This window comes from Salvelinus fontinalis, chromosome 2 (genome assembly GCF_029448725.1).
Source record: "Salvelinus fontinalis isolate EN_2023a chromosome 2, ASM2944872v1, whole genome shotgun sequence".
NCBI lineage: Eukaryota > Metazoa > Chordata > Actinopteri > Salmoniformes > Salmonidae > Salvelinus > Salvelinus fontinalis.
The window spans coordinates 60,192,755-60,206,185 of NC_074666.1; the positions used below are offsets into that span (position 1 = coordinate 60,192,755).

A 13,431-nucleotide genomic window follows, 5' to 3' on the forward strand; every position below is an offset into this window, starting at 1 on the left:
AGTGATCCTTTTTAGATAAAACTATACTAAATACATTCACGTCAACAAATAATAGATTAAAACACACTGTTCTGCAATGACGGTCTACAGTGGCCTCAGCAGCACTCTGTAGGGTTGCACCATGGTGTAGCTGGAGGACAGCTAGTTTCTGTACTCCTCTACGTACATTGACTTCAATACAAAACCTAGGAGGTAATTATGACAACTTCTGGAGGATGTCCTCCATCCTACCAGAGCTCTTGCAGCATGAACTGACATGTTGTCCAACCAATAAAAGGATCTGAGAATGAATCTAGTACTGAAAGCATAAGCTACAGCTAGCTAGCACTGCAGTGAACACAACGTGGCGAGTAGTTGACTCAGAGAAAGACAATAGTTGAACAGTTTAGAATTTTTTTATTTCTTCCAAAATTAAGGAGAAGAAAGATAGAGCTATATTTGGATGTATGTTTTTTAACTTTCACTTTCACTTAGCTAGCTAGTTTAGCCTACTCAAACAGAGAGGGATGCTATGTTAGCTAGCTGGCTATGGCTATTCAACACTGGGTCTCTTCCAAGTCAACGTATGCTTTTGGTTTTATGAATTTATTACCACCGGGGCCCTCCGTTGAAACTATTACACTGCTTTCTGCTTTCTGACTGTACACTGTACTGCATGATTGTAGCGGGTTTACTAGTTCTAGTAGTTCTAGTTGACTATGACGTGACAACGATGTAGATTGTGTGTAGACGTTAGCGGTCATGATATGAAGGTTTGGCTTGGAAAAGTTATTTTGCCTTGTCACAGACAGCTGATGTGTTGTGCTCTGAAGTCCCCAAGCGAAGGGAAAAGGTGAGAGGAGGAGAGCGCATAGATAGGTGCGAGAAGGAATTATATATACAACGAGCAAAGTGATCATGCTGTTTTAATATGGCTGCTATGAAAGAGAACTGTGTTTACGCGTGATCAGGGGTGTATTCAACCACTGATTCTGTTGAAAAACGTTTTTTAAACGGAAGCAAACAGAACGAAACGGGGATAAACATACCTGAATTTGTCCAATAGAAACTCTAATTTGCAGCTGTTGGTCTAATGATTACACCTTAGATCAGCTAGATGGAGGCAAAATGTGCAAGGCGGTATTGAATGTCTGTCACCTTGATCACTCAAAATTATCTCGACCTGTAAGGTTGTAAACTTTCATTCCTAGGCTAGGTTGTAGCAACCTCATGATGGGTACAGGGAAAATTCTAGTATCATGTAGTAGCATAAACCTATTGATGTTACATTGAACTGGGTGAAGGGAATATGAATGACAGTCATCCAATATCATGTAATAGAAATAAGGCCATTCTCATAAAAAATACAATAATTCTTCCTCATCTTAAATGGCACTGACTGCCACTGGTGATTATACAGATATACTAATCAGTATATTTCATGTTGTTTGTCTGCATAATTTAAATCTAACACTTGATCAATAGTTATTGCTCTAGTATCCAATGGTGCCACTGGTGCCAATTAAATCTATAGTGCCATCAACTGGTCTGGGGCAGCCATCTAAGGTTGCAGTGATTTTATATTAACACAGCTTCTAAGGACATATACAGTTGAAGTCGGAAGTTAACATACACTTAGGTTGGAGACATTAAAACTCCTTTTTCAACCACTCCACAAATTTCTTGTTAACAAACTATAGTTTTGGCAAGTCGGTTAGGACAACTACTTGTGCATGACACAAGTAATTTTCCCAACAATTGTTTACAGACAGATTATTTCACTTATAAATCACTGTATAACAATTCCAGTGGGTCAGAAGTTTACATACACGAAGTTGACTGTGCATTTAAACAGCTTGGAAAATTCCAGAAAATTATGTCATGGCTTTAGAAGCTTCTAATAGGCTAATTGACATAATTTGAGTCAATTGGAGGTGTACCTGTGGATGTATTTCAAGACCTACCTTCAAACTCAGTTCCACTTTGATTGACCTCAGAAAAAAGACCTCAGAAAAAAGAACACAGAAAAGACCTCGGGAAAAACATATGTAGACTTCCACAAGTCTGGTTCATCCTTGGGAGCAATATCCAAACACCTGAAGGTATCACGTTCATCTGTACAAACAATAGTACGCAAGTATAAACACCATGGGACCACGCAGCCGTCATACCGCTCAGGAAGGAGACGCGTTCTGTCTCCTAGAGATGAACGTACTTTGGTGCGAAAAGTACAAATCAATCCCTGAACAACAGCAAAGGACCTTGTGAAGATGCTGGAGGAAACAGGTACAAAAGTATCTATATCCACAGTAAAACGAGTCCTATATCGACATAACCTGAAAGGTTGCTCAGCAAGGAAGAAGCCACTGCTCCAAAACCGCCATAAAAAAGCCAGACTACGGTTTGCAACTGCACATGGGGACAAAGATCGTACTTTTTGGAGAAATGTCCTCTGGTCTGATGAAACAAAAATAGAACTGTTTGGCCATAATGACCATCGTTATGTTTGGTGGAAAAAGGGGTAGGCTTGCAAGCCGAAGAACACCATCTCAACCGTGAAGCACGGGGGTTGCAGCATCATGTTGTGGGGGTGCTTTGCTGCAGAAGGGGCTGGTGCACTTCACAAAATAGATGGCATCATGAGGGAGGAAAAGTATGTGGATATATTGAGGCAACATCTCAAGACATCAGTCAGGAAGTTAAAGCTTGGTCGCAAATGGGTCTTCCAAATGGACAATAACTCCAAGCATACTTCCAAAGTTGTGGCAAAATGGCTTAAGGACAACAAAGTCAAGGTATTGGAGTGGCCATCACAAAGCCCTGACCTCAATCCTTTAGAAAAGTTGTGAGCTGAATTGAAAAAGCGTGTGCGAACAAGGAGGCCAACAAATCTGACTCAGTTACATCAGTTCTGTCAGGAGAAATGGGCCAAAATTCACCCAACTTATTGTGGGAAGCTTGTGAAAGGCTACCTGAAATGTTTGACCCAAGTTAAACAATTTAAAGGCAATGCTACCAAATACTAATTGAGTGTATGTAAACTTCTGACCCACTGGGAATGTGATGAAATAAATAAAAGCTGAAATAAATCATTCTCTCTACTATTATTCTGACATTTCACATTCTTAAAATAAAATGGTGATCCTAACTGACCTAAGACAGGGATTTTTTACTAGGATTAAATGTCAGGAATTGTGAAAAACTGAGTTTAAATGTATTTGGCTAAGGTGTATGTAAACTTCCAATTTCAACTGTTGATAAATTAACTTAAGCGTTAATCCAGAGGATGTGGTATATTGAAAGATTGGTCTCCTACCTGTGCACTCTTTCTTCTTTTAAAGTCTGGTGAAGTTAAATGACCTTCCTGAGGTTGGTGGGATGATGATGGGAGGGGTTAGAGAAAAGGGGGACAGATTGAATGGCATATCAGTGTACAGTTAGTTTCTTAATTAACAGAATTACAAATAGAGTTTAATGTAGCTGTAGTTTGTTGCTGTGTCTGTCCCAATTTGATGGTACAGGAAACACCTACATACTGTTGTAAGAGTAATAAATATTAAAGGGGAAAATCTGCCCATGTTTCTAAACCCCTCTGTCGCGTTATGGACTTTTTGTAAAAGCACTTTTCTCATGGAGAGCGTGGTGAAACGAAAGCGAAAGCTACGTCACATGGTTAGACAGTCCCCCGCTCACTGCAGCGCTAGATAGAATTTCGTGGAATAACACAAATATGCAAAAAATATAAACGTTCTGTCACAGCGAAAATACTAAATTTGGGAAGTCCAATCGATTGTGACATTTGGCATATAAATTGTATGTGACACATTTGCGTCGCAGGTTCACAATTTTTACATTTTCTGAGATCTCTGCCAAGAAAGGAAGAAAGGAGCCGATCTAATCCCGCCCCCCACTTTAAACTTTCAACGCCATTGGACATAATTTCACCCAGGCTCGTCACCAGTTTCATAATATTCGGGGCTCAGTCCTGAAGACCAGGGGCTGAGAGGTTTGTGGAATAGAAACAGGTTAGAATGCGCTTTTAACCAATCAGCATTCAGGATTAGACCCACCCGTTGTATAAATGTATAATGCTATAAGTGGCTAAAGGAAAATGTTCTACATTTAAAATCCTAAAACACCAAATTACGCTGACCTTATTATAAATCAGGCCATCATCACTCTCAATCGTAAATGATGATTCTTCACGTTTTACAGGTGAAACGCCCATAATGCATGCATGTCAATAATTTGATCCTTATCAGTTTCATGGGAATATGCATTTTGATCTTCTTGACTGATGTAAGTAAGCGTGGCTAACCGGCTGAACTAATCACATTTTAGAGCAGATAGTTAAACACAGCCACAGCATGATATAAAAAAGCAACATTTCAGCACAATCATCCTAAATTGTCTTAAGAAATTACATGGTGTTTTTGGTATAACCGTAGCCTGATATTATCATGCTATTAGTCGGGTTGTTATGTAGAATACTAATTAATCATTAAGTGATCTTGTGAGACATATCACCATTCTGAGAAATGGCGCATTCAGTTCACGACGTTTTTTTTTTTTTTTTTTTTTTTTTAACACCATTACAGCAGGTCCTGGTGAAGTCCATGATTTTCCCCTGCTAATCAACATTGTTTATCTTCCCTCTCTGACTGTATGTTAGGCCCCCCGGTGAATGGTGTGATCTGATCCTTACGGCAAAATATATCTACTAAAATGTGAGGGAAAGACAAGTGATTGTGTAACATAACGTCCACTTCATAAAATGAAAGGCTAATTTATGTTAAAAAATAATTCATTAGATAGTAACTTTCCTATAGTAGCCAGCTGACATCGAACATAACCTTGTAATTTAATTTATGTTGCAAATATAATAGATAGTCTAGGTTCTGATGTGGGTGAGACTTTGCTTCAGTAGACATTCCTCGAGCTTGTTATGTGTCTTGTTTTGTGCACGGTACTCGAGCCTGGAAGGACTCACAGCTGGTAAAAACCTTATAGCCTATTGCACAATATAATCCCAAATTCTAACAAAATACACCAGCGACATTATTTAGGAGATAAAAGGTTGTGAGCACAGTGTTTCTGATCAGATCAACAATTATCTTCTAATGTATTTGTGTGGCTACGATGCCATCTTCAAAGAGCACCGCTTGGTTTCCAGAGCATTGAAAGAGACCAATTAAATAGGCAACGACCGGGGTCTGATGTTGCTTCTGACAATATAGTAAAAGGCGCTTTGTGTTGGGTCTGGTGATGTGCTGAAGTCTGACGTAGGCCATTTTGAAAACTGCCGTTGTGTTTTATTTATGAGGAGCCCCCTCCTGTGTGTGTTGTTGCATGAGCTGGCTGCTTTTTCCTCCTTGCTTGGCAGAGATCTCAGAAAAGATAAAACTGTGAGCCCGCTACCCAAATGTATCACAGAAAATGTATATGCCATATCTCAAAATCGATTAGACTTCCCCAATGTAGTGTTTTCGCTGTGACAGAACGTTTACCTTTTCCGTAGATGTGCGTTCTATCCTAGCTCTGTGACGTAGCTCTCGCTCTAGCTCTCCCTCGCTCTCCCTTAATGATAGGGGTAGGGCCTCCCGGGTGGCGCAGTGGTCTAGGGCACTGCATCGCAGTGCTAACTGCGCCACCAGAGTCTCTGGGTTCGCGCCCAGGCTCTGTCGCAGCCGGCCGCGACCGGGAGGTCCGTGGGGCGACGCACAATTGGCATAGCGTCGTCCGGGGTAGGGAGGGTTTGGCCGGTAGGGATATCCTTGTCTCATCGCGCTCCAGCGACTCCTGTGGCGGGCCGGGCGCAGTGCGCGCCAGCCAAGTGGGCCAGGTACACGGTGTTTCCTCCGACACATTGGTGCGGCTGGCTTCCGGGTTGGAGGCGCGCTGTGTTAAGAAGCAGTACGGCTGGTTGGGTTGTGCTTCGGAGGACGCATGGCTTTCGACCTTCGTCTCTCCCGAGCCCGTACGGGAGTTGTAGCGATGAGACAAGGTAGTAATTACTAGCGATTGGATACCACGAAAATTGGGGAGAAAATGGGATAAAAAACAAAAATAAAAATAAAAAAATAAAAAATATGATAGGGGTGCGCACTTTGACAGACATTCCAACACCGAGTCAGAGGGGTTTAGCAACATAGACAAATGTTCTGTTATTGCCCTTTAAGACTATACAGTAATACAGACCTATGTAGGCCAACATCTAGACCAAGAGTGTAGTATGTGGCAACATTTTACAAATCTTATGGGCTTGATAAGAGTATGAAAAGCAGCTATATGCTGTACCTGGATCAGTTTTCCCAGAGGGGTGTCTCTACAGCGGACACTGTACTTCCAGTTCTTCCTGCTCTTCTTCCCCCCAAACTCCTCAAACCTACTGGGGGTTAACCAATGACCCTGGACCAAAATGCAACTTTCCCCTGAGACAGACCAATGAGGAAGTCAGATATCATACACACCAGGGTTTTATATTTTTCCTCAAATATAACATTTATAGTTTTGATTCAAGATTTAAATGAACACTCAGTGACATTACAGAACCCCAGTGTTAGTGTTAAGGTCTTAGGCAAGGTTATTCAGGCCGAACGACCCACCTTTGGCCAGCTTGTCCCTGTTGAGCATGCCCTCTTTGTCCCCACAGGTGACCGGGAGCTCCACCAGGAGCTCAACTGGGATCGGGAGCTCCACCGGGACCGGGAGCTCCACCGGGATCACCGAGCGCTGTGACTTATGGGTACTCTTCCGACCCGACACTAGAGCACAGAGAAAGACAGGTAAAAACCCTCTGTGGAAAGGAACATGGACCCCCCATTTTTTTTTAATACCTGGAATCCAAAAGGGTTCTTCAAAGAGTTTTCCTATGAGAACAGCCAAATAACCCTTTCAGCTTCTAGCTTTTACCATTTTTTAGAAGAGTGTAGTATATACCCAATTTAGCGCACAACTTTTGAGCAGAGTGACATAGTGTATAAGGTATTATTTTAAATGCAGACAGAGTGTTCCCAGTACCTCCAATCGTTTCTGACACATGGTAAAAGCTATAGGATTTTCTGATGTTTATCACATGTACAGTAGTTAAGAAAATTAACATATAAGAAAAGCAATGCCAGTAATACTATTCCTGCAATAATGAATACAGAGAATAAGTTCATTACTGGTGCCAATCGGTCCAGCGGTTCTGGAGAAGAAGACATTTAAAGTAGTCAACATGATTAAAAATAGTCCAAAATACATCGAAAGCATTTTGCATAATCAGTTGGATTTTGAGTTTTGATATTAGGCAAGCGTGTCCTCTTTGTCCTGTTGGTGGCACATTGGGCCCACAGCTAAACCCCGGCATTGCTGCTTGCAGCTGTAGTGTATGTTTGAAGTTACAGAGGGACTTTAGACTTTCTAACAAGGCCTCATCTCCCCCCCCCAACCAGCCTGGGACTCACCGTAGGTCGGCCTCTGGACCATCCTCTTCTGACTGGGGGTGGACTGGGTGGATGTGCTGGGCTGTTCCTCCTTCTTAGCACTCTCGCTTATCTTCTGTTTCCTCTTTTTCCGTCCTGTCTTCTTTTCCTCCTCCTCCTTCTCTTCCCCCTCCACCTTCCTCCCCTTCTCCTCTTTCCCCTCCTCTTCTTTCTCCAAGTTCTCTGGCAGTTTTGTGTTGAAGGTGAACGACCCTGGGATTGGATGCCGAATGAAACAAACATCTTCATATTCGAGTTATAGGCTGGGACAATCATATGGACCTCATAAATGGAAAGCATTTCAAGTATTCAAGTAACCTCAAACCATAATAGTAGTAGTAGTAACAAACACAGTGACATCCCTTGTGACTTGTACGACAAATCAAAATACTACCAGAGAAATAATAATAATACTAACAGAGAGAAAATACCCACTGACCATCCAGCAGGCTGTTTTGTAGCGTGGGGTACTGCTGAAGGAGGTGGTCCCTGAATACACAGCTCCAGAACAACTTAATGCTGTGAGGTCTCTCTGTCTCCAGCCAGTCCAGCACCTTGTACACGCCCTTCCCAGTGAGCAAAATTCAATTGAAAAGACGTCTATCAGCTAACCACATCATATGTTATAGCATTCTGGTGCCCGACATTACAGTGGACGATGTGGCATGCAAAAATTGGTTGATGCATGCAACATCTGAGCAGGGGAACACAACCCAGACTGGGGCAGTCCGGACTGGACAAAGTCCGAACTAATCATAGACATCTACTGTACACTACAGGTCAAAAGTTTTAGAACACCTACTCATTCAAGGCTTTTTCTTTATTTTTACTATTTTCTACATTGTAGAATACTAGTGAAGACGCCAAAACAATGAAATAACACATATGGAATCATGTAGTAACCAAAAAAGTGTTAAACAAATCAAAAATATATTTCATCTTTGAGATTCTTTCAATAGCCACCCTTTGCCTTGATGACAGCTTTGCACACTCTAGGCATTCACTCAACCAGCTTCATGAGGAAGGCACCTGGAATGCATTTCAATTAACAGTTGTGCCTTCTTAAAAGTTAATTTGTGGAATTAATTTCCTTCTTAATGCGTTTGAGCCAATCAGTTGTGTTGTGACAAGGTGGGGATAGGTCATACAGAAGATAGCCCTATTTGGTAAAATACCAAGTCCATATTATGGCATGAACAGCTCAAATAAGCAAAGAGAAACGACACTCCATCATTACTTTAAGACATGAAGGTCAGTCAATACGGAATATTTCAAGAACTTTTAAAGTTTATTAAAGTGCACTTTCAAAAACCACCAAGCACTATGATGAAACTGGCTCTCATGAGGACCGCCACAGGAATGGAAGACCCAGAGTTACCTCTGCTGCAGAGGACAAGTTCATTAGAGTTACCAGCCTCAGAAATTGCAGCCCAAATAAATGCTTCACAGAGCTTAGGTAAGATACACATCTCAACATAAACCGTTCAGAGGACTGTGTGAATCAGGCCTTCATGGTCAAATTGCTGCAAAAAACACTACTAAAGGACACCAATAAGAAGAAGAGACTTGCTTGGGCCAAGAAACACGAGCAATGGACATTAGACCGGTGGAAATTTGTCCTTTGGTCTGGAGTCAACATTTTGAGATTTTTGGTTCTAACTGCTGTGTCTTTGTGAGACGCGGTGTGGGGAATGGACAATCTCCGCATGTGTATTTCCCACTGTAAAGCATGGAGGAGGAAGTGTTATGGTGTGGGGGTGCTTTGCTGGTGACACTGTCTGTGATTTACTTAGAATTCAAGGCACAGGCCTCCCAGGTGGCGCAGTGGTCTAGGGCACTGCATCGCAGCGCTAGCTGCGCCACCAGAGACTCTGGGTTCGCGCCCAAGCTCTGTCGCAGCCGGCCGCGACCGGGAGGTCCGTGGGGCGACGCGCAATTGGCCTAGCGTCGTCTGGGTTAGGGAGGGTTTGGCCGGTAGGGATATCCTTGTCTCATCGTGCACCAGCGACTCCTGTGGTGGGCTGGGCGCAGTGCGCGCTAACCAAGGGGGCCAGGTGCACGGTGTTTCCTCCGACACATTGGTGCGGCTGGCTTCCGGGTTGGATGCGCGCTGTGTTAAGAAGCAGTGCGGCTTGGTTGGGTTGTGTTTCGGAGGACGCACGGCTTTCGGCCTTCGTCTCTCCCGAGCCCGTACAGGAGTTGTAGTGATGAGACAAGATAGTAACTACTAACAATTGGATACCATGAAATTGGGGAGAAAAGGTGGTAAAATAAAAAATAATACAAAAAAATTAAAAAGAATTCAAGGCACAGCATTCTGCAGCGATACGCCATGACATCTGGTTTGGGCTTAGTGGGACTATCATTTGTTTTTCAACAGGACAATGACCCAACACCGCCAGGCTGTGTAAGGGCTATTTGACCAAGAAGGAGAGTGATGGAGTGCTGCATCAGATGACCTGGCCTCCACAATCACCTGACCTCAACCAAATTGAGATGGTTTGGGATGAGTCGGACCGCAGAGTGAAGGAAAAGCAGCCAACAAGTGCTCAGCATATGTGGGAACGCCTTCAAGTCTGTTGGAAAAGCATTCCAGGTGAAGCTGGTTGCCAAGAGTGTGCAAAGCTGTCATCAAGGCAAAGGGTGGCTATTTGAAGAATCTCAAATATAAAATTGGTTACTACATGATTCCATATGTGTTATTTCATAGTTTTGATGTCTTCACTATTATTCTACAATGTAGAATATAGTAAAATAAAGAAAAACCCTTGAATGAGTAGGTGTTCTAAAACTTTGACCGGTATAGTAGAGTGCAGTACAGTAAAGTATAGTAGAGTACAGTAGGGTATGGACATTTTTGGTATAGGGACACGTCATCTCCACTTTCGAGTCTGTCCGACCAGGGCCGGCGTCATGGGCAGCCCCGTTATGGGTGGCGCGCGTCTCGTCATTTATTTGACCGAGACGCGCGCCGACAGAAAGACGCATAAATCTCAAATAAAGCATCCGTGCTTGTGAAACAGTGTCCCTCTGGTTAGTAGACCATGTATCTTGTGCTGTCTGGACAAAAGGAGTATGGCATGTCATACTTTTTCTGGCCAGACAGCATCAGACACACGGGCTACATAGTAAGATAGAGGGGCGCTGTTTCGCTTGCTAGTTTCAGCAGAGAGAAAGAGGCGATGCGAGAGGGCTCACTCTCTACAAAATCTGATCTGAATAAGTCCAATGCATTTCTATGGGCATAAGCAGACCTAAGCTTGTCACCTGCATTCCCGCCTTTGGGACAACGACAGGGCAGGGATATGAGCATCTCATAATTATATACAGAGCCACTTGTGTCATTATATTTCAGCCTCTTGCGAATTAGAAAGGAAAGTTGACGAGTGCACAGTACACTGTTCGTATGCTGGCTTCCCCTAAATTAAAATGATGTTTTGACAAAATTATATAATTATTCCTGTCTAAATAAAATCATTCAAAATACTTTACCAGAGAGTTTGACTTAGCCACAGATGATCATTAGCTTATTTTTTTATTTTTTAAATAGCTGTGGATAGACCTGTCTATTTGGGAAACCAGCCATTTGGGCAGCACGCATGGCAATAGGCCTAGTTGATTATTGAGTTGAGGCTGTCAGTGAAAAGCATCTAATATGTGTGAAGATAATGTGTCTTGAGTATAATTTAAAATGTTAAGACAAGAAGAAGGGGAGGGGTGTGTGGCGAAGATATGAGCGTCTCTCTCTCAAAATGCATGCACTCAGCTCTCCAGAATGTGCTCCGCTGTCTCCCACCAATTCTTGCGCATTCATGGTTTCATTGTGTGAGTTGTTTGCCCTTTGATTGTTTATTTTGATCAATTCCCCGTTACATATGTCACCAGTAGGCCTAGTAAATGTACCGTTAATCCCTGTAATTTGGTTACATTAATTTCTGTTAACACATGTATTAGAGTCATTTACCTTTATCATTCTCAGAGCGGAAACGTTGTTTGCAGAGTTCACAGCCTGCTACACTTGTGAGAAACAAGTTTTGGTTAATTTCATAACCATCATTTAGGAGTTTTATCATTTTTTTCATTGTCTTTTGTTTGGAGTGCTCCATGTGAGTAATGAGCATGTGTGTGGTTTCTCTGTCCTGATGACTTTGAGAGATTGTATGAGCCTGAGCACCCCAACCTGCTGAGTTGATACAATGTTGCATGATAGCTCAAGTCAAGACAAAGAGAAAGGGAGGCAGACAGGCTGAGTATAGTGATTCATGCGATTGAAAGAACCTGCATTTTCATCAGGATATTTTTAGACTGTTTTTATTTGTCGGCTTTAGGCCTATGTATTTAACTTAGTTGACAATAGAAGTTATAGGCCTACTGCTGCATTAGCCTATCGCCTAGGCTATGTCCCTGAGTTCCATGTGCTAATTTCTTTAGCCGCAAATGAACCTGTCACACCCTGATCTGTTTCACCTGTCTTTGTGCTTATCTCCACCCCCTTCCAGGTGTCGCCCATCTTCTCCATTATCCCCAGTGCATTTATACCTGTGTTCTCTGTTTGTTTGTTGCCAGTTCGTCGTGTCTCGTCAAGCGTACCAGCGAGGATTTTTTCCGTGCTCCTGGTTTTTCTAGTCCTCCCGGTTCCGACCTTTTCTGCCACCCTGTTTCCTCGGACTCTGACCTGGTTAATGAACCTCTGCCTGTCCTCAACCTGCCTATTGCCTGCCTCTTGTATTTAATAAATATTAGAGACTCAAACCACCTGCCTCTCCATCTGTGTCTCGCCCTGTGTCGTTATATGATCAAGGTGTATCAATGTGTCCATATGGCAATGGCGGGTGCTCTTGCATTAGTTTTTAATTTGAACTTCTCAAACTTTAAACTTCTCGATTTTAATTCAGATTTTTTTGATGAACCAGGTGACAATTTTGATAAATGAAAACGTGCATATAAAAATTATCCTAACTGGCAAACAGATACTGTAGGTAGAAATGGTAGGCTAAATTGTAAGCTACCCCAAACTTGAAACTCGAGCTGCCTATGGTCTTAATTATTATAACACCCATTAACTAAATTCGTGCACAAAAATCGGGCCGCCCATAGAAATCAAATGCCCATCCAACTGATTCGTTCTGGTCCTGGCCCTTTGTATGACTCCCATTGAGAAAGCGGAAATCACGGATACTTTTAAAATCAACGTGCCAGTTTTGCCGCGCCCTTGCTCCTCATCCGAATCAGTTTCTGCTGGAGGGGTCAAATACAAAACTATGGTCCAATTTGTGTTTTTTTAGGGTGGAGTGGAGTGATAAGATTATATTCTCTAGAAGAAACTACCATCTCAATCATCAGTTCACGTGACAGACATGAATATATAGACACACGTCAGGCGTCACTTATTAATGATTATCAACTCCAATTTCTACTTTTACAACATTCAGAGACCTGTTATTTCTGTTGTATCTAAATAGGAGAATGAATGTTACCGAAGATTTTCTCTACAATTTGTTATGTTACCGTTGAATGTCAGCGCTGCTTGGTTAAACGTTGAGTTAGCTGCTTTGTCTATAGAAGCTTGGGGGCCTCTACTGCTCTCACCTTATACATTTCCTCTGGAATGAGGTGGTGGTCTCGGACCTGATTAAGGAAGGTGTGTGGTTGCTCCATGCATAACATCTCTGCTCTACTACAGCGGAAAAACCGCAGTAACTGCTCATCCGTCAGAAAATTAAAAATGTCCATTGTAGTTTACCTCATCAATTCAGATTTTTTGTTGTTGAAAACTTGGTCCATAACTAAGGCAATATTTACCAAGTCACTTCGTTAACAATCAAACCGAAAATAGACAATATCCCGTTTGGACAAGAGGCTGTAGTCAAAAAGTTTAAGCTGTTACGTGTTGTTATTATTTTCGAGGGTAAAATAGATCTCCCGCCTACATGGAAGTCCGCCCACAATGACGTTTAGAAAGTGAGTGTTCATTGTACGGAACACA

The 13,431-nt window shown here is 42.4% G+C and overlaps 1 protein-coding gene and 1 long non-coding RNA gene across 4 annotated transcripts in view; one reads left to right on the forward strand and one right to left on the reverse strand.

The window, feature by feature from the left end:
- Nucleotides 1-13,431, reverse strand: part of LOC129822370 (nuclear body protein SP140-like protein) — a 31,112-nt gene that overhangs the window by 8,236 nt on the left and 9,445 nt on the right. Inside the window, exons 1-7 of one of the 3 annotated variants that reach the window (XM_055880613.1) lie at nt 13,035-13,358; nt 11,410-11,457; nt 7,885-8,011; nt 7,428-7,658; nt 6,585-6,743; nt 6,277-6,410; nt 3,296-3,343 (exon numbers count right to left, since the gene is read on the reverse strand). In XM_055880613.1, the coding sequence (XP_055736588.1) occupies nt 3,296-3,343; nt 6,277-6,410; nt 6,585-6,743; nt 7,428-7,658; nt 7,885-8,011; nt 11,410-11,457; nt 13,035-13,178 (891 nt within the window). In that variant the 5' untranslated portion in view covers nt 13,179-13,358. Of the gene's footprint in view, nt 1-3,295; nt 3,344-6,276; nt 6,411-6,584; nt 6,744-7,427; nt 7,659-7,884; nt 8,012-11,409; nt 11,458-13,034; nt 13,359-13,431 lie in introns of those variants that run through there. The other 2 variants (XM_055880622.1, XM_055880603.1) reach the window with 2 other exon arrangements.
- LOC129822397 (uncharacterized) lies at nt 3,639-12,197 on the forward strand. Its single transcript, XR_008754484.1, has 3 exons — nt 3,639-4,004; nt 6,632-6,764; nt 7,625-12,197. It is a non-coding gene; the product is annotated as an uncharacterized LOC129822397 (long non-coding RNA).